The 21,577-nt window shown below is 44.2% G+C and overlaps 1 protein-coding gene across 2 annotated transcripts in view; it reads right to left on the minus strand.

Moving 5' to 3' along the window:
- The window catches only part of CDKL1 (cyclin dependent kinase like 1), a 79,303-nt gene that overhangs the window by 21,402 nt on the left and 36,324 nt on the right, over positions 1-21,577 (minus strand). For both annotated transcript variants that reach the window (XM_040332256.1, XM_040332255.1), the window contains exon 3: positions 11,550-11,671. In XM_040332256.1, the coding sequence (XP_040188190.1) occupies positions 11,550-11,671 (122 nt within the window). The remainder of the gene's footprint in view (positions 1-11,549; positions 11,672-21,577) is intronic.

A 21,577-nucleotide genomic window follows, 5' to 3' on the forward strand; every position in this document is an offset into this window, starting at 1 on the left:
GATAGCCCTTGACCTCTTTTTAGGTATTTGCTCACCAGAACAGGTATACTCAGTAGGGTAGATTCAGGTAGCAATTGCGCCTGCGTAACCATAGTTACGCAGCGCAATTGCTTACTTGCCCCGGCGTAACAACTTCTCCTGATTCAGAGAGCTCGTTATGCCGACTGCAGCCTAAGATATGCGTGGCATAAGGCTCTTATGCCCTCATATCTTAGGCTGCATTCTTACGATGGCCGCTAGGTGGCGTTCCGGTATGCAAATTGCATACTAACGTCGATTCACTACCCTACGCGAGCCCTGCGTACGCAGTTTACGTTGTTTGCGTACGTCGGTTTTTTGCGTAAGGCTGCCCCTTCTATAGCAGGGGCAGCCAATGCTAAAGTAAACCCGTCGTTCCCGCGTCGCAAAATTTGAAATTTACGTCGTTTGCGTAAGTGAATCGTGAATGGCGCTGGACGCCATTCACGTTTACTTTGAAGCAAATGACGTCCTTGCGACGTCATTTACCGCAATGCACGTCGGGAAAGTTTCCAGACGGAGCATGAGCACTACGCTCGGCGCGGGAACGCGCCTAATTTAAATGATTCCCGCCCCCTACGGGATCATTTAAATTGCGCGCGCTTACGCCGGGCATTTTGCCGGAGCGCCCACGCAATTTACGGAGCTACTGCTCCGTGAATCGTGGGTAGCGCAGAAAATTTGCGGGGGCGCAGGGCAAAAACCGTTCCCTGCGCCTACGTAAAAAAAGGGCAAATGTACCTAAATATACCCCCATGAAGCTAAATGAAACAGAATTGTATTTTCTCTGCTAAAACGTTACGATATTTAGAAAAAACCTATTCAATTTCGTAGTGGGGAAAAAAAACCTGAGAAAGCCGCCGACCATTACACGGAGGACTGCCAGTAATGTGATGAACAAATCTTCAAAGATCGCCGCTATTAACCGTTTCCTGACCTCCCCTGATCACTCAATGGATGGCGCTGCCACAGAAACAGACAAAGGGCCAAGCATTAATGAATTCCTTTCCCCTACATAGAGTCATAAAAACGCTGGCACACAGGATGGGCAGTAAAGCAGCTGTCAATTCAAACCCGGCCTCATAAAGAGCCAAATACTAGGAGCTCCTTTCACCATAGCAGACCGTACAGGCCCTGCTCCAAATTAACCTCTTCCATGCTGGGGGTTAATAGACATTCACATTTATTTTTTTATTTTTAGTGTCTGACACTAAATAGATAATAATATAATAAAAGCCCAGCATTGAAACAAGCTGAGTAGGGCGGTACGACTACAAAGAAAAAAAAACATTGAGCTCATCAACTTTCATTAGTGACAGATACAGAAGCCATATCCTATGCAGGAGCCATAAAGCAATATAACCTTTCAGGGTGTATCTAAACCCAAGAACAAACATTTAGTACACTGCAGCTTACCAGTCGTTACAAGTGTTTCAGTATTTTTGTTTTTATTTAGGACCAGTGGCGGCTGGTGCTCAACATTTTTGGGGGAGGCGCAAACAAACTGAAAAAAAAAACCCTATTAATTGCCGCCACTGTGCCCATCAATTGCCGCCACTGTGCCCATCAATTGCCGCCACTGTGCCCATCAAACGCAGTCACTATGCCCATCAATTGTCGCCACTGTGCCCAAATGCAGCCACTGTGCCCAAATGCAGCCACTGTGCCCATCAAACGCAGCCACTGTGCCCATCAAATGCAGCCACTGTTCCCATTAATTGCCGCCACTGTACCCATCAAACGCAGCCACTGTACCCATAAATTGCCACCACTGTGCCATCAAACGCAGCTACTGTACCCATCAATTGCTACCAGTATGCCCATCAATTGCTGCCACTGTGCCCATCAATTGCCGCCAGTGCGCCCATCAATTGCTACCACTGTGCCCATCAATTGCTGCCACTGTGCCCATCAACTGCCGCCAGTGTGCCCATCAATTGCTGCCAGTGTGCCCATCAATTGCCGCTACTGTGCCCATCAAATGCTGCCAGTGTGCATCGCCCGCCCAGAACTTACCTGTCTCGGTGGGGCAGAGGGTCACGACAACTATGTCCTCCACGCGCCTCAATGTTGTCTCCCGTCCTCTGCTATGATTGGATGCCTGATAGGCATCCAAACACAGCGCCTGTCGTTTCAGCCAATCAAGTGACAGGTAACAGACCCGAGCACCTGATTGGCTGAGAGGTGGTTCAGTGTAAGGAAAGCACTGAACACAACGCTGAGTGAACTGCGAGCGCCCAGCATGGCACCCGCTGTTCATCTTTTTGGATGCCTATTAGAGCGGTAGTGCTTCCAAAAAATACCCTGCTGCTGTAATTCAGGTGCCCGCTGCCCAAAAAGGGGCCGTGCACCTGAATAGGGGGTGGCAGCGGCGGCCATAGATAGATTCTTGCAATGCATGAATCTATCAATGGTGATAGACAGGTGGCAGGAGAGAGGGGGCGGTGCCCGTGTGCCCTTTATGGACGCACTGCCAAGAACATTTTCAGCAAGTACAGAAAATTGATCTGCCCAGAAATGCAGTGCCCTTTTCACTTCCAGCAGGCTGAACTGCAAGCACAAACAATCTTATCTTCTATCTATAAAATACTAATCTCGCCACTCCCCATGAAAAGGAGATGAAGAGAGGAAGATATGTTTGAAATCCAGCCTGGGTGACAACCATGGCTACCTTAAAGCGGAGCTCCACCCTAAAGTGGAACTCGCGCTGATCGGAACCCTCCCCCCTCCGGTGTCACATTTGACACCTTTCAGGGGGGAGGGGGGTGCAGATACCTGTCTAAAGACAGGTATTTGCACCCACTTCCAGCCACATGCCACGGGCAAAAGACGGGTTTTTCTGACTTCCCGTCTGTCCCCCGTTGTGTGCTGGGAACACTCGGCTCCCAGCACACAGCGTGTGAGCCAATCGGCGGGCGCAGCGCGACTTGCGCATGCGCCGTAGGGAACCGGGTAGTGAAGCCGGAGCGCTTCACTTCCTGGTTCCCTCACTGAGGATGGCGGGGGGAGCAGCAGAGAGACGAGCGATCGCTCATCCTCTGCTGCGGACGGCGCTGGACTCCAGGACAGGTAAGTGTCCTAATATTAAAAGTCAGCAGCTGCAGTATTTGTAGCTGCTGGCTTTTAATATTTTTTTTTAATGGCACATCCGCTTTAAAGATGCAATGGAGCGAGTGTAGCCACCCAGGGACAAGAAGTGTTTTTCTTTTTTGGAGGATCATCAGGTGAAAACAAAAGGGTGAAAAGCCTGAAATAAGACTAATGCAATCACATTCATTATACTTCCATCTCCCCCAAATTACAAACAATAATACTGTGCACCCCATAAATAAGGAACCTGGTTTGAATCCCAACCAGGACACTACCGGCATTGAGTGTGCATGCGTGGGTTTCCTCTGAGTACTCCAGTTTCCTCCCACACTCCAAAAACGTACTGGTAGGTGAATTGGATAGTATATGCATGCCGCTGCCAGACTCATCCACCTTACCAACCATTCAGTGTCCGCCACTCCTCTCTGCCAATTCCTCCACTGGCTTCCCATTGCCCAACAAATACAATTCAAAGCCTTGTACACACGACCGAGAAACTCGACGGGCGAAACACATCGTTTTGCTCGTCGAGTTCCTTGTTAGGCTGTCGAGGATCTCGGCGAGCCAAATTTCCCCATTCCCGTTGAGGAAAAAGAAGACACGCTCTCTTTTTGGCTCGACGAGATCCTCGACAGTTTCCTCGTCGAAAATTGTACACACGACCGGTTTCCTCGGCAAAAAAACAATTCTGCCCCGAGCTACATCACCAATCTTGTCTCCAAATATCACCCAAACCGTCCCCTCCACTCTTCCCAAGACCTTCTGCTCTCTAGCTCCACTGTCTCCTCCTCCCATGCTTGTCTACAGGACTTCTCCAGAGCCTCTCCCATCCTCTGGAACGCACTACCCCAATCTGTCTGGTTATCTCCTACTCTGTCCACTTTTAGGCAATCCCTGAAAACTCATCTCTTCAGGGGGGCCTATCCTGCCTCCAGCGAACAACCGAATCTTCTACTTCCCTCATCAGTTCATCCCTCACAGTCCCTACCTTTTGTTTCACAAGCCCCTCCCTCTTAGATTGTAAGCTCACAGGAGCAGAGCTTCTCAAACCCTCTTGTTTTGAATTGTACTGTTGGTGTATTGTCTCCCTGCATTGTAAAGCGATGCGCAAACTGTTGGCGCTATATAAATCCTGTATAATAATAATAATAGAATGCATGACCTTAGACTGTAAGCTCCTTGATGGCAGGGACAGGTGAAGGTAGAATATGTAAAACACTGCGTACATTTTCAGCGCTAGATTAGTAAAATCCCTTAAACGAATGAATAAATAGTAAACAGATTTTCCTGTCTTGACCTAAGGGTCAGTAGCCTTTGCCTAGTCTAAGCTCACATCAACTGTCCCAGTCACAGAAAATCCCACGCAACAACCGTGACGTCTGTGACAACGCTCCGTAATGCGGCTCTCGCTGGCAGTGACACACTATTTACATACACGAGAAGCTAGAGTGTTGCAATTGTTTTATTATGGTCAGATCAGAACAGTAAAATTGCGCAGAGATCTCCTTTCCCTGCATTACCTCTGTTTGTTTTGGCGACCGTTACTTCATATTAAAGATTAATGCGGCTTGCCTAACAAAGTTACAAGCACTTATCCTGCACTTAGCTGGTAACGGTGTCTGCTTATGACAAGGAATTTCAGGCCTTGGCCTTTTATTAAGGTGCACAAGAGACTAAATGTCACTCAGTCATATAATCTCACCAATAATAGCGTGGGATGGAGATAATCTTTTTAAGTTGCAGAATGGTCGTGTGTTGTGCATGACATGTAATTAGGGAACAGGGGCTATATTGTTTTTTAGATGGGTTGGGTTCCGAGACATGGAAGTAGAAACTACCAAAGCCAGAGATAAGCCTTATAAATATGGGAACAAATAAAATCTTTACTGGTTTTTAGGCCTTCTAGAATAATGGTTGTCATCCTCCGGGCCAAGGCCTGAGGCGGGCCATGGCCTCCTTCCTACTGTCTCTCCAGTTAGATGTAGATCCCCTAACCTCCGACAGTGCCTGTCAGCTTCTAAAATGTTTCCCAACCTTCCACAGTGGATTGCAGTTCCCCCAACCTCCCACAGTGCTCTCCAACCTTCCACAGTCCCACCCAGCTCCCTGCAGTGCCCCCCAGCATATTGAAGCGCCTCCAGCCTCCCCGTAGTGTTTCCAACCTACAAAAGCTGTCCCCTAGCCCCTGAAAACCACCATACCCCTGCAAACCACCAGACCTCTCATCTCCTACAGGGCCACCAAGTCTGCTGCAGAGTCCCATAACCCCCTGTGGAGGTATTACATTTTACAGTTGGTGCATGGAAAGTTTTGGAAGAATTTACTGTGCCTTGGTCTCAATAGGGTTGATACCCACTTTCCTAGAAGACCTCTGCCTGACTGACTGGGGCTTTACCACTGCTGGGCATGACTGGGGCTTTACCACTGATGGGCATGACAGGGGCTTTACCACTGATGGGCATGACAGGGGCTTTACCACTGATTAGCATGACTGGGGCTTTACCACTGATGAGCATGACTGGGGCTTTACCACTGATGAGCATGACTGGGGATTTACCACTGATGGGCATGACTGGGGCTTTACCACTGATGGGCATGACTGGGGCTTTACCACTGATGGGCATGACTGGGGCTTTACTGCTGATGAGCATGGCTGGAGCTTTACTGCTGATGAGCATGGCTGGGGCTTTTACCACTGATGGGCATGACTGGGGCCTTTACCACTGATGAGCATGACTGGGGCCTTTACCACTGATGAGCATGACTGGGGATTTACCACTGATGGGCATGACTGTGGCTTTACATAAATTTTATACTGAAGCTAAATTTCACTCAGTCATATAATCTTATGCCGCGTACACACGATCTGAAATTCCGGCAAGAAAACTGTGTGACACACGGTCACACAAAATTCCGACTGTCAAGAACGCAGTGACGTACAACACAACAACGAGACGAGAAAAATGAAGTTTAATGATTCCGAGAATGCGTTGAATTGATTCCGAGCACACCGACGCTCATAAATGGCTTTTGGGAGTTTGGGCTTTCTTTTTCTAAACAGCCCATAAACTCCCCCCTATGTTATCCTACGTGTCCATGCACACATGGAAGTTTTTGGACGTTTTTCAGCAGTGGAGTTTATGGGCTTATTTCTGAGCACCATAAAATCGAGTTCCGGAGTCAGTTTTCTGACCACAAAAAACGCCAAATGCTCATAAACGCTGATAAACATTGATGAACACTCAAAAATGTGTCTCGTCAGTGTTTTATAACGTTTTTTGATCCATTGAAAAAAAAAAAAAAAAAAAACGCTATTGCAAAAAGATTGAAAGACTCACTGCAAAGCTACTGCCGTTTTTATAGTGTTATTTTAATGTCCAGTGTGCATGGAGCCTTATTGTTCATTTATCAAACCTTTGGTTCAGCACTTCCCTATTTTTCCTCATTTGGTCTTCTGAGTCAGGGGGCAGTGGCCTTAGCTTGGTGATTATTTTTCCAATAAGACTTTCTTGGTTATCCATGTTAGCACCTGGTTTCTGTTGATTTTTTTGCTTCCCCACCCAAGCACATATTCCTCCCTCCAAGCTAAACAGTTCAGATGGGCTGTTGGATCTTTTACTGCTGGCCGGTATAGTGTCCAGCTGTGATCATTGCATTCTGCCATTGGGGAAGGCCCCCCACCAGCAGAACACAATAACACTGCTGGAGGAATTCCCCGATCAACACTGACTGTATTGATGGGGAAATCAAGCAATTTTCTTATTTTTTTTTAACACCTACATACATTTAGGTAGATTCGCGTAGATCGGCTTTTCTTTAGGACGGCCTAGCCTAGCCTTTTTAGGCTACACCGCCGTAAATTAGTTAGGCTAGTAGTGATTTTCAAACCACTTACCTGCTAATCTACGGCGGTGTAGCCTAAAACGAGCGGGCGTAAGGGCGCCTAATTCAAATGACTGGGAGGGGGGCGTGTTGTATTGAAATGAGGCTTGACCTCACGTTTTTTTAAGTTTTTTTTACACTGCGCATGCGCCGGGCGACTACATTTCCCAGGGCGCATTGCGACTAAGTACACCGTACGGGCCTATTGATTTCGACGTGGACGTAAACGACGTAACTCCTGATTCGCGGACGACTTGCGCAAACGACATAAAAAATTCGAACCTCGCGGCGGGAACGGCGGCCATACTTAACATTGTTATTCCACTAGAGCATAGCTCTAACTTTAGGCGGCCTATCCCTTACGGAAACGACGTAAATCGACGGCGTACGTTTGCGTTCGTTCGTGAATCGGCGTATCCCCTCATTTACATAATCTACGCCAGCCGTAATGGAAGCGCCATCTAGTGGCCAACAGAAACATTGCAATCTAAGATAGAATGGCGCAAGCCGGCCTATCTTAGATATGTTTAAGCTCATCTCTGTTTGAGCATACGCTTAAACATACGGTGGCATAGATTCAGAGTTAGGTCGGCTTATCTACTGATAAGCCGGCCTAACTCTTTGTGAATCTACCTAATTGATTTTCTTTTGCTGCTAAAAAAAACAGCGGGGAATCCTTCATGTCTTTTCAAATACTACAATTGGGGTGTGCAGCCTTCTTATGACTCTCACATATGTGTTATTTCATTAAAACACACAATTTTCTTTCCTTCAACTTGTGGTTGAAGGAAAGAAAATTGCATAATATGTATGGCCTGCCTAACACTGACATGAGCCTTACTAATTTATGAAGAGTGTAGAATTTAATGACAAGTCTATTTTACAGGGACACAAACCGCAAACATAAAATGTCAACCTGAAACAGGAAACAGAATGCGACTTTAGATCTGTTTTTCTAATCCTCATTATTTGTGATCAGCGAGGATTAAGTGGCACTCCCGCACCCCTTATCTTGTTCATTCATTCTGCCAATACTGTATGTCAACACGACGGATGGGCTCCTGTTTACACTAGGCCTCAATTAATCAGATCCAGGCGAGTCCTTCATCCAATACACAAGCCGCTCCAATGATTTATCAGATATTACCATGGCACCAAGTCGCTGTGCGGGACGAAGGCCAGTGCATTAAAATGAAATATAGCTTGCACAATGCTAAAAGTAAACAGCGATCGCTGACATCCAGGGCCTACAAAAAAAAACTTCTATGGAAGCAAGGGAGGGGAAGAGGTAGGGACATCCATCATTGTAGTGCAACACCCAACCACTCCCTGCTACACAGGAAGGACTTGTCATAAGAAAAGATCACATAGACTGATACATTACTAGCTTAGATACAGCATAGCTCCCAACTGTCCCTGATTTTGAGGGACTGTCCCCGATTTGGAGCAATGTCCTTCTGTCCCTCATTCCTCCTCATGTGTCCCTCATGTTGGTCTGATCTATATAGATGTACATAAAATGAACTTTTTATCTATCAAAATGTGTTTTCCAGCACTAAACCTTTCATCTAAACTGCTGCATCTGTAAATTCCAGAAGCCAATATAAAGGAATAGTAGTGGTAAATAAAGCATTTTTGGGTTTAACCAATCTTGTTTTTTTGTACAATTCTCCTTTAAGGGGGAGTGGCAAGGGGTGTGTCCTATGCCTGCTGATAGGTGTCACTCATTCGCATCTCAAAAAGTTGGGAGGTATGCAAGCATTAGACTGTAAACTACTGCAAGTTACATGTGTTTTCTTTAAAGCGGGAGTTCACCCGAATTTTTTTTTTTTACCCTTAGATTAATGCTCATTTTGTCAAGGGGAATCGGGTAGTTTTTTTAAAAACGAAGCAGTACTTACCGTTTTAGAGAGCGATCTTCTCCGCCGCTTCCGGATATGGTCTTCGGGACTGGGCGTTCCTATTTGATTGACAGTCTTCCGACACGACACGCTTCCGACGGTCGCATACATCGCATCACGAGTAGCCGAAAGAAGCCGAACGTCGGTGCGGCTCTATACGGCGCCTGCGCACCGACGTTCGGCTACTTTCGGAAAATCGTGACGCGATAGATGCGACCGTCGGAAGACTGTCAATCAAATAGGAACGCCCTGTCCCGCAGCCCATACCCGGAAGCGGCAGAGAAGATCGCTCTCTAAAACGGTAAGTACTGCTTCGTTTAAAAAAAAAATACCCGATTCCCCTAGACAAAATGAGCCTCAATCTAATGTTAAAAATTAACATTTCCGGGTGAACCTCCACTTTAAAGACAAATTTTAGGCAATCATCATATGTTAGATGCACTTACATTCATTCTTCCATTGCACACACATCACTGATGACACACAGAGATATCTGCTGATCCCCCCCCCCCCCCCACACGCACACATATCCTTCCTCTACACTCGACACCCTCAATTCCTTTTAATTTTTCATCTTTTTATTAAAAAAAATCCTTTTTTTAATGAGTCAATTTTTCCAAACAAAATGATTGTATCCATTTACTTCCCCCACCCCCCTTTTTTTTATTTTCCCCCCTTTTTATATTTTTCTGCATTTTCTTTTCCTCCTAGAGCCCGACATGTGTTTCATGGGTCTGCCTCTTCTAAGGCCATGTGCCGTGGTTCCTCGGCCCGCCCCTTGGCTGTTCTTGTCTGTGGCTCCCTCCCTGGTTCCCCTCAAGGTCCTGTGTGCCAACGTCCCAATCCATCTCGGGCAACTGCTGGGTCAATTATATATACATTTGGGCTATACCATAGGTAACATAAAAGTTCCCTCTTGCAGAGTACATGGTACACCCTTTAAGACTTGATGTATGTATCTCTCTATTTTACCCTTCAGCCAAAGTCTATGCATCCTACTCCTGATGAGTGGCTGTAATTGCCATGAAACGCGTTGAGTCTTTTGATTCAAGGATGCCAAACTTGTTTTAAAACTATAAATTTTGCTTATTTTATTGTATTATTATATTTATCATGATGATTATATATTATTGGACCTATACGTGTATCTAATCAATCTACTAAATCGCTTTTGTTTGTACAAATCATGTTTAATGACTATTAAATATGTCAATATGATTATTTATTATGTTTCTCTCTGTTGAAATCATGTATTACTTATATGATACATCACACATCACATTGGGTACTGTATTTATTAATCTCTCTTAATTGATTGAATGTTATAAAGTTTAACCAACCATCTAACAGTTACATGTTGCTCCCAACGGGAACTACAACATGTGACCCATTTAATAACTATATACTCTTCATTTTATCATTTATATACACTGATGAGTGATCTGCCGATTTTCTGATCGTTAGTTTGGTCAACAGCGGATTCCAAATCTTGGATGACAGAAACTGGATGTGCTTGCACACTGACACCGACCGTAACCGCCAATCAGCTCCCGCTGTGTCCAACCACAGCGAGAGCAGGCCGCCGGTGGCGCACACATGCGCCTCAGACCCGGAAGAGCAGGAATATGTACTAGGTACGTGATCCTGCACAGGAGAGCTACCTTGCCGCCGTGTATATACAGTATACGGCCGGCAAGCGGATAAAGGAATATGAAATGTTGGGTTTACATATTTTTTAATATTCATCACACTCTAAAGTTCTCTCTCAATGAAAAATCAGGCCACCTATGTTAGATGGGTCCATAGCAAAACCATTAACAAGGCACCTGCCTTTATACACATGGACTATTCCTCTACAAATCCAGAGCACCAATTCTTCCCTAACTATATACATTAATCTATTCCAAATATATTTGGAAAACTCTATTTGCTTCCTGCATAAATCACTGTGTAGCCAAAAAGCTTTGTTCACCCTTTGCTTCTGGACCCCAAAGCAGTCACATGCAGTGGCGTAGCGTGGGCTGTCACCCCCCGGGGCAAGGCAAGTAATTTGTGTCCCCTAACCTGTGGACTTTTAGCACCCAAGACCGGAGATGTAATTTCATTGCATGTCGGGTAGAGCTGGCGCCGCAGCGCCAGTGCCAGACTGGCTGCCACAATGGGGAAAGGGGAGATCCAGTCCAGAGTGGAGGAAGAGAAGACAGAGGCGGCTCACACATTGAGGCTGAGGTGGGATTCCCGGAGCAATCCAGCCCTGCTACCGCACGTGACCCCCATTCTTCCAATCACCGGGCAACTGCTGCCCATCCCTGAACCAGAATCTGGTGGCTGGAGCACAGCCAGTGACACCATCCATACACAGTTAGCATTTGGACAGAGTATCACAGGCACCGAATGCTGCGCCCCCAAAATCTTGCGCCTGTGGCCATGGGGCCCCCCCCCCCACTACGCCACTGGTCACATGGTCTGCTATAGTTATACCCAACCCAACCCAACTTGGGTTGCAAAGTGCCACATCTGTTCTAGATCCAGCCATTCATGACTAAAGGGTAAAAAACAGAGGGGCACCAGTGGTGAAGGTATCATAGTCATTAATAAAAGGAACAGATCCAAGTCATTTCACAGTGCTCCAGTAATACGTCTCCCCCAGTCACTCACCCTCGTGGATGTCGGTCCAGTTCATGAAGGACAGTGTGGTCACAATATTCAAAGACCAAATGTAATTTCCTCTTTCTTCTGAAGACTTCTAGCAGGTTAACGAGGTTTGGATGTTTTAATTGCTGTAAAATAAATGTTTACTATTTTACCAATGAAAGAACATACAGAGATGGTGAAAGACGTTTAAAATATTTTATCTAAAATTACCACATCGCATATTTCTGTAATAATTTAATTTAAAGTTCTACTCCAGGTGTTAGAAAACATATACAAATACACTGAAAGAAAAAAACACAGAGGGAGGCCAGACCAAATGCATCATGTTAATATAAAAATCAAAACAGAGGGCAACTCGCATCTTGAATGATCCAACAGGCATATGCCCGTTGGATCTTTTAAGGTTTAAGTTGCACCTTGTCTTGATTTTAATACATTTTATACTAACTGCACTTAGTCTGTGCTTTCTTTTTGTATGTCTACAGAGTTGTTTTCTTCACTCTACAGGGTGCTGCCGCTGGTGCTGCTCTTTATCATCTTCACTAAAATAAAAAAAAGGATATTGGGCAAAGGGTTCTACTTGTCCTGGGGGGGGTTATGAGTTGCGATTTATTTTGATCCGAGTTAACTTGATTTCACTGCTTTTGATTTGGTATGTGAACATTTGATGTATACTATTGCTGTCCCCCCTCTTTTCCCTTTTTTTTTTCTCCCCCCCCCCTTTTTTTTTTTTTAAACCGGTTTCTGTGTTTTGACCGGTAATTGTTGGTCGCATGTTGAGGCCTAGTATTGTATCTGTGTTGCAAAAATTGAATAAAAATAATTTTCCCAAAAAATAAATGAAAAAAAGGATACAGATGCAGCATTCCCACACAGGGGATATCAACAGTAGGCTCAAGACAAAACAATGTGTGGGCCCCATGGGATGTGTTTTTTGCCCCCTTTTTTTTTTAATGAATAAACTGTTGATCAACAGGGACCATCCGGCCAAGGCCGGGGGTCAACACAGGGTGCCTAAACCTTAATGCACAGGAGCTGGAGTGTGGAACAAACCACATGAATATATGGAAACAAAGCTTAAACTGGTAATTTAATGAGATAAGAAAATAGGGGGGGAGATGAAAAGAAAGAAGATGGAAGGAGAAAAAAGAAAGAAACACGAGGAGAAGTTTCCCACAGGCTGGGAGATGGATGGGGTCATTTAAACAGGCCCAAGCTGGTCGGGTGTAGAGTGACAAGAGCGCAAGTCTACCATGGCGCCCACACCTTGAGAAATTTGATGAGTCGGGGAGGACACTACTGATTTTTTCATTAATCATGAGAATCATCATGATGCTCTTCACCTCCACAAATGAGACAGACGTTTTTTTTTTTCCAGGCCCTGGCTATTGCAAGTTTAGTGGCAATAAATAGATAGGTGGCCAGCTTCTGTTGGTAGGTGGCCCGCTTCACTATATATTTTTAACAGTTTATGAACATTTGTACATTTTTTTGGACTTTTGATCTATGGACTTTTCAGATTTATGATTTTGTAATTATTATTTATTTCATTGTTTATAACGCATCCCTCTTTCTTTATAAAAATACACTGCCCTGCAGCAAGTATGATAATAAATAGTAGACATGTGCATTCGTTTTCGTCCGAATGCATTTTCGTCCAAATTTCGGGTATTTCGTTATCGTTTTAACAAACAAAAACGAATGCGCAGAATCCAAAATCTGAAATATCCGACCTAAAAAAATGCTTTATTTTAGTTTTTGTTGCTACAACAGTTCGATATAGATAGGAGATTCGACATGCCAGTGACAATAGCAATCTGTGTCTATAGAATCTGCGGTCGAATGTGCCTAACCTTAACTCCATTAGTCCAAGATTATTCTACATAGAGAGGAAAGATTCGACATAGAGAGAAACGATTTGACATTATAGAGACAGTGTTGGGGTAGACCATTCGACATGAACGACAAAGATTTGACGAAGTAGCGAAAACCATACAAACGTCAAATCTGTCATTGAAGGCTTATGGTGTCTGTCGAAAGTTCTAAGAAAATTCGACAAGCAGCTAAACTGTACGACGCCGCAATCGTACATTTCCGGTCAAATGCTCGGAACATAGGCTATAGAAGAATTTGAATGTTGGTTGACTAGTAATAATAATTTATACTAGTGTCATACAACATTAGAATTCTTCTATAGCTTGTAGTCGGAACACTCGACCGGAAATGTACAATTGCGGCGTCGTACAGTTTAGCTGCTTGTCGAATTTTCTTAGAACTTTCGACAGACCCCATAAGCCTTCAATGACAGATTTGACGTTTGTATGGTTTTCGCTACTTCGTCCAATCTTCGTCGTTCATGTCGAATGGTCTACCCCAACACTGTCTCCATTTCAAATCGTTTCTCTCTATGTCGAATCTTTGCCTCTCTATGTGTTTGACACCTGTGGCCTAGAGGTTAAAATGGTTGCCCAAGCTGGCCGTTCAATACTTTGTTTATGTTTTCCGTAGTATGTTCTAGTGTCCTACAGCAAGGAAGGACCTTCACTGTCACATGGTACGATATGTCACCTTTTCCATGTCAAAGGGACAAATTAAAGCATCACCTAATCCCGCCAACATCAAAACACAAACACAAGAAATAAAGGGTCCGCCTTTGCTGCTGCTCACAGGACACACAAACATGGTTCCTCTCCATCTCCTCCAGGTATTGTTGGTTACAGCCCAGCGTTCCCCAAATATTTGCTTTCCAGCAGCCCTGTACAGGGAGGATCAGAGCAGCTTAGCTACACAAACAGGTTGGCAGATAGCGCTTTGCATTCCGGAGGATCAATAAACACAGGTTGTTACTATTTACTGTGCGCAGGGAAAACACGGCACCAACAGGTCTCCACATGTTCAGCTAATACTGATAAAAGTCACTGGCCATTGCTGGCTCTTTTTTTTTTTTTAGGAGAGGCGAGAAAGCGCATAAGCGGGGAAACTTTACAAGCCAAGTGAGAAACCAGTAAAACTGCAACTTACAGGAAATGCACATCCTGACAACAGAGATTTATTTTTTCTCCATTTAACTACTTAAGGACCAGGCCTATTTTTCAAACTTGGCGTTTACAAATTAAAATCGTTTTTTTTTGTATAAAATTACCTAGAACCCCCAAACATTATATATTTTTTTCAGACATCCTAGACAATAAAATGGCGGTTGTTGCAATACTTTATGTCACACCGTATTTGTGCAGCGGTCTTACAAGCGCATCTTTTTGAATTAAAAAATAAGACAACAGTAAAGTTAGCTAAAAAAAAAAATTTATATTGTGAAAGATAATGTTACGCTGAGTAAATTGATACGCTTCAAAATTGCGCCCGCTCGTGGAATGGCGACAAACTTTTACCCTTAAAAATCTCCATAGGCGATGTTTAAAAATGTCTCCAGGTTATCAATTTTGAGTTTCAGAGGAGGTTTTCTACTAGAATTATTGATCTCGCTCTATCGATCATGGCGATACCTCACACGTGTGGTTTGAACACTGTTTTCATATGCGGGCGCGACTTGCGCCTTGTTTTCTTATTTATTATACTTTATGGGCCAGATTCACAAAGAGATACGACGGTGTTCTGCCGGTCTTATCTATGCGTCTGATTCATAGAATCAGTTACGCATAGATATCCCTAAGATCCGACAGGTGTAACTGTGTTACACCGTCAGATCTTAGGCTGCAATTCCAGGCCGGCCGCTAGGTGGCGCTTCCCTATCTTTTACGCGCCGGTTATGCAAATGAGGAGTTACGGCAATTCCGAAACGAACGTCCGGCGCTTTTTTTTTTACGTCGTTTGCGTTCGGCTTTTTCCGGCGTATAGTTACCCCTGGGTCAATGAGGCGCAGCCAATGTTAAGTATGACCGTCGTTCCCGCGTTGAATTTTGAAATTTTACGTCGTTTGCGTAAGTCGATTAACAAACGAGCTGGACGCAAGTTACGCTCACGACGAAACCAATGACGTCCTTGCGACGTCATTTGGAGCAATGCGCGCTGGAAAAATTTCCGGATGGCGCATGTGCTGTTCGATCGGCGCGGGGACGCGCCTGATTTGAATAGTACACTCCCCCTAGCCGCGGAATTTGAATTCCACCGGGGGATTTACGATACGCCGCCGCAAGTTTTGAGGTAAGTGCTTTGTGAATTAACCACTTGCCTCAAAAACTTGCGGCGGCGGATCTTAAATCAGATAGGTTACGCGGATCTAAAGATCCGCTAACCTATGTGAATCTGGCCCTATATTTTTACATAAAAAAAATATATATTTGGGTCACTTTTATTCCTATTACAAGGAATGTAAACATCCCTTGTAATAGAAAAAAAGCATGACAGAACCTCTTAAATGTGAGATCTGTGGTCAAAAAGACCTCGGATCCCACATTTACAGTTAAATGCAATAAAAAAAAAACCTTTAAGACCATTGAGTGGAAGTGATGTTTGACATCATCCATTGGTATGGTGCCGAGTGGAGGCCATCTTTCCCTCACGCATCTAGCCTCAGAGGCGAAAGGACCCGATCGTCTTGGCTGCTACCGACAGCTCCGATAAGCGGCGGAGATCACCGAGTCTAGGTGATTAGCTGCACGTTTTAGGAGATATCCCCTATCCTCTGCATGTGCCAATGTAATCGGCACATGCGCACTAAAGCAAAGTGAAGCAATGGCACGTATGTGCCGTTGCTTCAGTCAGTGTGCCGTTACCGGCGGCTCATGCCCGATCACAGCACTGGAGCCCACGACACCCGGAAGTCACTCCGGGAGAGATGTCGCCCTGCAGAGGGGGGTACGAGGACCGCTGCAGGGGCTTTGATGTAAGGTACGTAATTAATAATGAGCTAGTCTTGCACGTATATATATATTTTTTTTTTAGAGGGTTTACAACCACTTTAAAGGGGAGTTCCACCCACAATTTCACTTTTTAAATATAAATACCCCTGTAATACACAAGCTTAATGTAGTCTAGTAAAGTTAGTCTGTAAACTAAGGTCCGTTTTGTTAGGTTGTTAGAGTATTTAGTTAGTTTATAATCTAGAAATCGACCGTGGCCATCTTAAGTGTGGGCATCATGAAGCCAGACTGTATGACTTCCTGGATTTCAGCCTTGCAGATCTCGCACATGCTCAGTGCTGCACAAGCGATTTAATAGGTTTCAGTCAGGTTTCCATAGCAACGGGAGTGTCAGAGGAAGTTGCCGCCCCTTCTAGGCTATTTGCAAGGACTACTGGGATACATGATGCCGATCCCAGAAACCCTTGCGAATAGCCTTGTGACTTAATAGCCTAGGCTAATAAGGAGGAGGAAGTAATGAAGGACTACAAAATAAAGGTATTTACAAGCAACAAAATAAATAAAAATTGTCCATTCTGAACACGATGAGATTAGGGCATGCAGCACAGACAAACATAAAAAAATGGGTGGAACTCCACTTTAAGTCTGGGCTCTGACTAGGCCATGCAACGACATTCACTCTTTTTTTCTTAGCCCACTGTGTGGTCATTTTTGCTGTGTGGTCATTTTTGCTGTGTGCTTTAGGTCATTGTCATGTTGGAAGGTAAACCTTCTTCCCATTGACAACTTTCTGGCAGAGGGCAGCAGATTTTTTTCTTGCAGCCCTCCCATACAAGCCACATTTGTGGAGAATTTGTGATCTTGTTGTCACATGTAAACAATGACCACTCTCTGTCATAAATTCCTGCAGCGTCTTCAGAGTTGCGGTAGGCCCCTTGGTAACCTCTCTGACCAGTTTCCTCCTGGCTCTTTCATCCAGTTTGGAGCAACGTTCTGATCCAGGGAGTGTTTGTGTCGTACCAAAAAACTGTGCTTTTAGGCATTGATAAAGTCTTTATTATTATTTTTTTGGGATCCATCTCCTGACATCGCCAGTCCACAACTTTATCTCAGAGATCTTTTGACAGTGCTCTGCCACCCATGGTTGGTTTGTTGCTTCAGTTGCACTACCAGGGATGAAAATGCTCCAGGAAAGCTCCTTTCATGCTGAGCTAATCAAAATCACCACTGATTACAGCTGAAAGTCAAAATTGTTTTGTGTGCCACCGAGTCTAGGTGATTAGCTACACCTGATTGAGTTTACAAGTCATTTTTGGGAGGGGGGTAATCTTTTCCAACTCAGTGATCCTGTTTTTGCTTTTCTATGACATGTTGGTGTTATATCTTTCACTTTGATTTTATAAGTTGCACAGCTGGATAAAACAAAAACCGTGCCTGTCTTTGTTTCAGGATGCAAAGCAACAAAAAATTCAGATTTTAAAGGGGGGGTGATTTTTTCTCAATACCCATTGTATATAGTAACACTATTCCAAGCTAGACTAATGTAACCATGTACCAACTGAGATACCTACATTGCAGCTTTAGCACAAGCCAACAATAAATAAATAATATATTGGTTGCCACACAGGCTTCTTTCTGACACTTTCAAGGGGCCCTGTGTATGCCTTGGCTGCCCAGTTTCCTCCCCATCAACACTCTGGTTAATCCTCATGTCATCACTACCTTCACAATTAAAGCCAGAGCATTCCTAATAGACAAATCTGATGTCAGCCAATTACACATGAAGCCAAAACTGACACCCGTTTACAGGCCGGTAATCTTCCCGAACAAAGCCTATGAAAAGAAGAGCTCAACCTGAATCCCCGGTGTGTTAATTAATGTTCCTGATACCTTCATTTGCAGCTGAGCAGCCAAATGCCTCCTAATCGGATTGTGGAGGACTCTTGAGGAATAGACCACATGCGTCTATGAACTGCCTTATTAATCCCAGAACACCACGCTGGCCACACTTTCCTCCTAACAAAATTCTTAATCATCAGATACGGAAATGTTATCCATACCGCAGGGAAGCAGTGGTATCAGTGGCAGGCCCGGATTTACTCCCTGTGCCGCCCCAAGGCCGGGTCCTTCAATGCCGCCCCCCACACACACACACAGGCCCATATTTACTCCCTTTGCCGCCCCAAGGCCAGGTCCTTCAATGCTGCCCCCCGCCTGCGCAGTACAGGGGGGACATTTTCCGCCGGGGGACTTTTTCGTCAGGACACTGAGAAGCGGGGGGTGGGGGGGGGTGTTGCTGCCAAAAATGACATTGAGCATTGGGGGGTGCTGCTGCCGAAAATGACATTGAGAACCGGGAGGAGAGTTGCTGCTGCCAAGAACTATCTCACCTCCTCTTTCCTCCTGTTTTTTCCTCCTCTCACCATCCACATGACAGGGGGGAACTCCCGATATGAAAGTAAAAGTGTCCTCTCCTCTCAGCTGCAGTGCCGCCCCTGCACCCACTGCCGCCCCGAGGCCTGGCCTTGTCTGGAATCTGGCCCTGATCAGTGGGCACGTGTGGTTCTTCCCTGCTGCTAGCCCATGTCAGTTTTCCTTACTCTATTTCTGTGCCCATAAAGGCAGAAAGGGTAACTGTGCCACACTGTACATTATTCTCAGATACATGGCACCGCTGGGGCTGTCCAAGTGGTAAAACACTACTCAGTCAGTGATGGTCCTAAATTGAAGTAGAACTCCAGGCAGACACAAATTAATGCAATTCTATCCATTAATACATCACTAAATCTATTTTCTTAGGCCCCTTTTACACCGAGGCGCTTCTAAATTGCCAGTAAAACACTGAGCGCTTTTGAAGAGCTTTTCAGGCGCTTTTGAAGAGCTTTTCAATCAGTTCAATGAAGAGGGACGTTTTTTCACCAACCCGCCAGAGCACTGACCCAGTGTGAAAGCATGAATTGATTTTAATAGAAATACGTTTTCGTAAACTTTTTAGGCGCTTTTTTTTTTTTTTTTTTTTAACATGAAAGCACCTGAAAAGCTCCTCAGTGTGAAAGAGGTCTTAACCACTTACCGACCACCCTATAGCAGTTTTACTACTATAGGGCAGCCACGCTGTGCAGGATCATGTGTATATATGCGATCCTTCATTTCCAGGTATCAGGTGTGAGACCTGATGTCCGCCAGTACCCTCTGATCATTCAGGACACAGATATTGATCCCAGTGGCAGCCGGTCCATAAGGGGCGCCAACCCCCCAAAGTTTCCAAAGTTAGTTTGCCAAAGAAAGAAAGCTACTTTAACATGTTAAAAACGGTATTCATATTATCATTTATTAAAAAATAAATTGTTTCATATGTGTGTGCATTGTGCAGGGCGTCGGACTAATGGGTGTCTATTAGGTTTGTAAATTTTTAAAAAGCATGTGATTTGAGGCTGAGGCTCTAATTGGCTTGTCTCAGGTTGTCCTCAGGGCGCAGAGCACTGCGCCCTGAACCCTCCCACTTTTGAATCTAGCGAATATTTGTCATTGTGTCACTTTTGGTTTCCGGCTTCTTATCCTGTGGAACGCAAGGCATCCTCTGGCAAGTGCAGACCTACAGGGGTTTATTTGTGCCCCCCCAAAGATTTTTATTACCAGCCACCACTGATTGATTCTGGGTTCCTGCAAAGCAGGGACACAGATATATGCCTTCCTCTAGTACAAGCACATCCCCCACTACAGTAAATCACTAGTAGCTAGAAACAAATTTAACCCTTTGATCACCCCGGATGTTAACCCCTTCCCAACCAGTGTCATTAGTACAGTGAGAGTGCATACTTTTAGTACCGATCACTATATTAATGTCACTGGTCCCCAAAAAGTGTCAGTTAGGTGTCTGATTTGTCTGCCACAATCCCACTAAAAATAGCTGATCGCCGCCATTACTAGTATAAAAAAAATCCATAAAAATATCTCAGTTTGTAGATGATATAACTTTGGCGCAAACCAATCAATTTACACTTATTGGGATTTTTTGGACAAAAATATGTAGTACAATACATATTGGCCTAAATTGATGAAGTTATTTTTTTACCTTTTTTTGTATATGTTTTATAACAGAAAGTAAAAAATATTGTTAGTTTTTTTCAAGATTGTCAGTCATTTATTGTTTATAGCGCAAAAAATAAATAATGCAGAGGTGATCAAATACCACCAAAATAAAGTATTATTTGCGGGGAAAAAAGGACATAAAATGTACCGGTATGTCCTTTTATTCCAACACATAGAGCGTTCTTTTGGTGGTATTTGATCACCTCTGCGTTATTTATTTTTTGCTCTATAAACAAACAATTTTGAAAAAAAAAACAATATTTTTGTTACTTTCCGCTATAAAAAAAATATACAAAAAAAAAAGTAAAAAAATAAATGTCTTCATTAATTTAGGCCAATATGTATTCTGCTCTAAAATCGTTGCGATGACAGGGAACAGACGATCAGTCACATGTCACTAGGAAAAACGGGGAGATGTTGTGTTTACACTGACATTTCCCCGTTCTTCAGCTCCGTGACCCGATCGCGGGACACCGGCGGACATAGAGTCTGCGGGTTCCATGGGCATGGTCACAGAGCTTGGGACACACATGGCCGACAAATTAAAGGGGACCTATATATATGCTTATTTGCCCAGCCGTGCCATTCTGTCGACGTAAATAGGTGTGCTGCAGACCTTAAGCGGTTAAATAGAGACGTTGGGACAATGATATGTGCCCACCTGGAATATACTCAAAGGAAGCGGTATATTTAAATCAGCCAAGGATAGGTAGAACTAAGCACCACATCCCAAATTTTTAGATAATTATCATATACAGTGTATAGTAAAAGTAACACATTTTATTTAATTAAAAAAGATATAACAATCTCAAATTTAAATTGCATGTTTGTGGGAGTATACCAACTGTACGTAAACATCGTTCTCGACATGTTTCGCTAGATTATATAGCTTCTTCAGAAGATACATCGTCTTCACTGCAGTGTATAAAAGAAGCTATATCTTATACAACTTATTAGGATGGAGGGCCAGTTCACACCACATGCAGTCCAGTGCATTTTTTTTTTTGCATCAAAAACGCATGGAAAAAAGGTTATATGGTTTTCAATGGCATAGTTCACCCCAGTGTTTCCAGTTCCAGTGCGTTCCTGTAAAAAAGTAAAATATGCGACATTTTTGCT

This window comes from Rana temporaria, chromosome 13 (assembly GCF_905171775.1).
Source record: "Rana temporaria chromosome 13, aRanTem1.1, whole genome shotgun sequence".
Taxonomy (NCBI): Eukaryota; Metazoa; Chordata; class Amphibia; order Anura; family Ranidae; genus Rana; species Rana temporaria.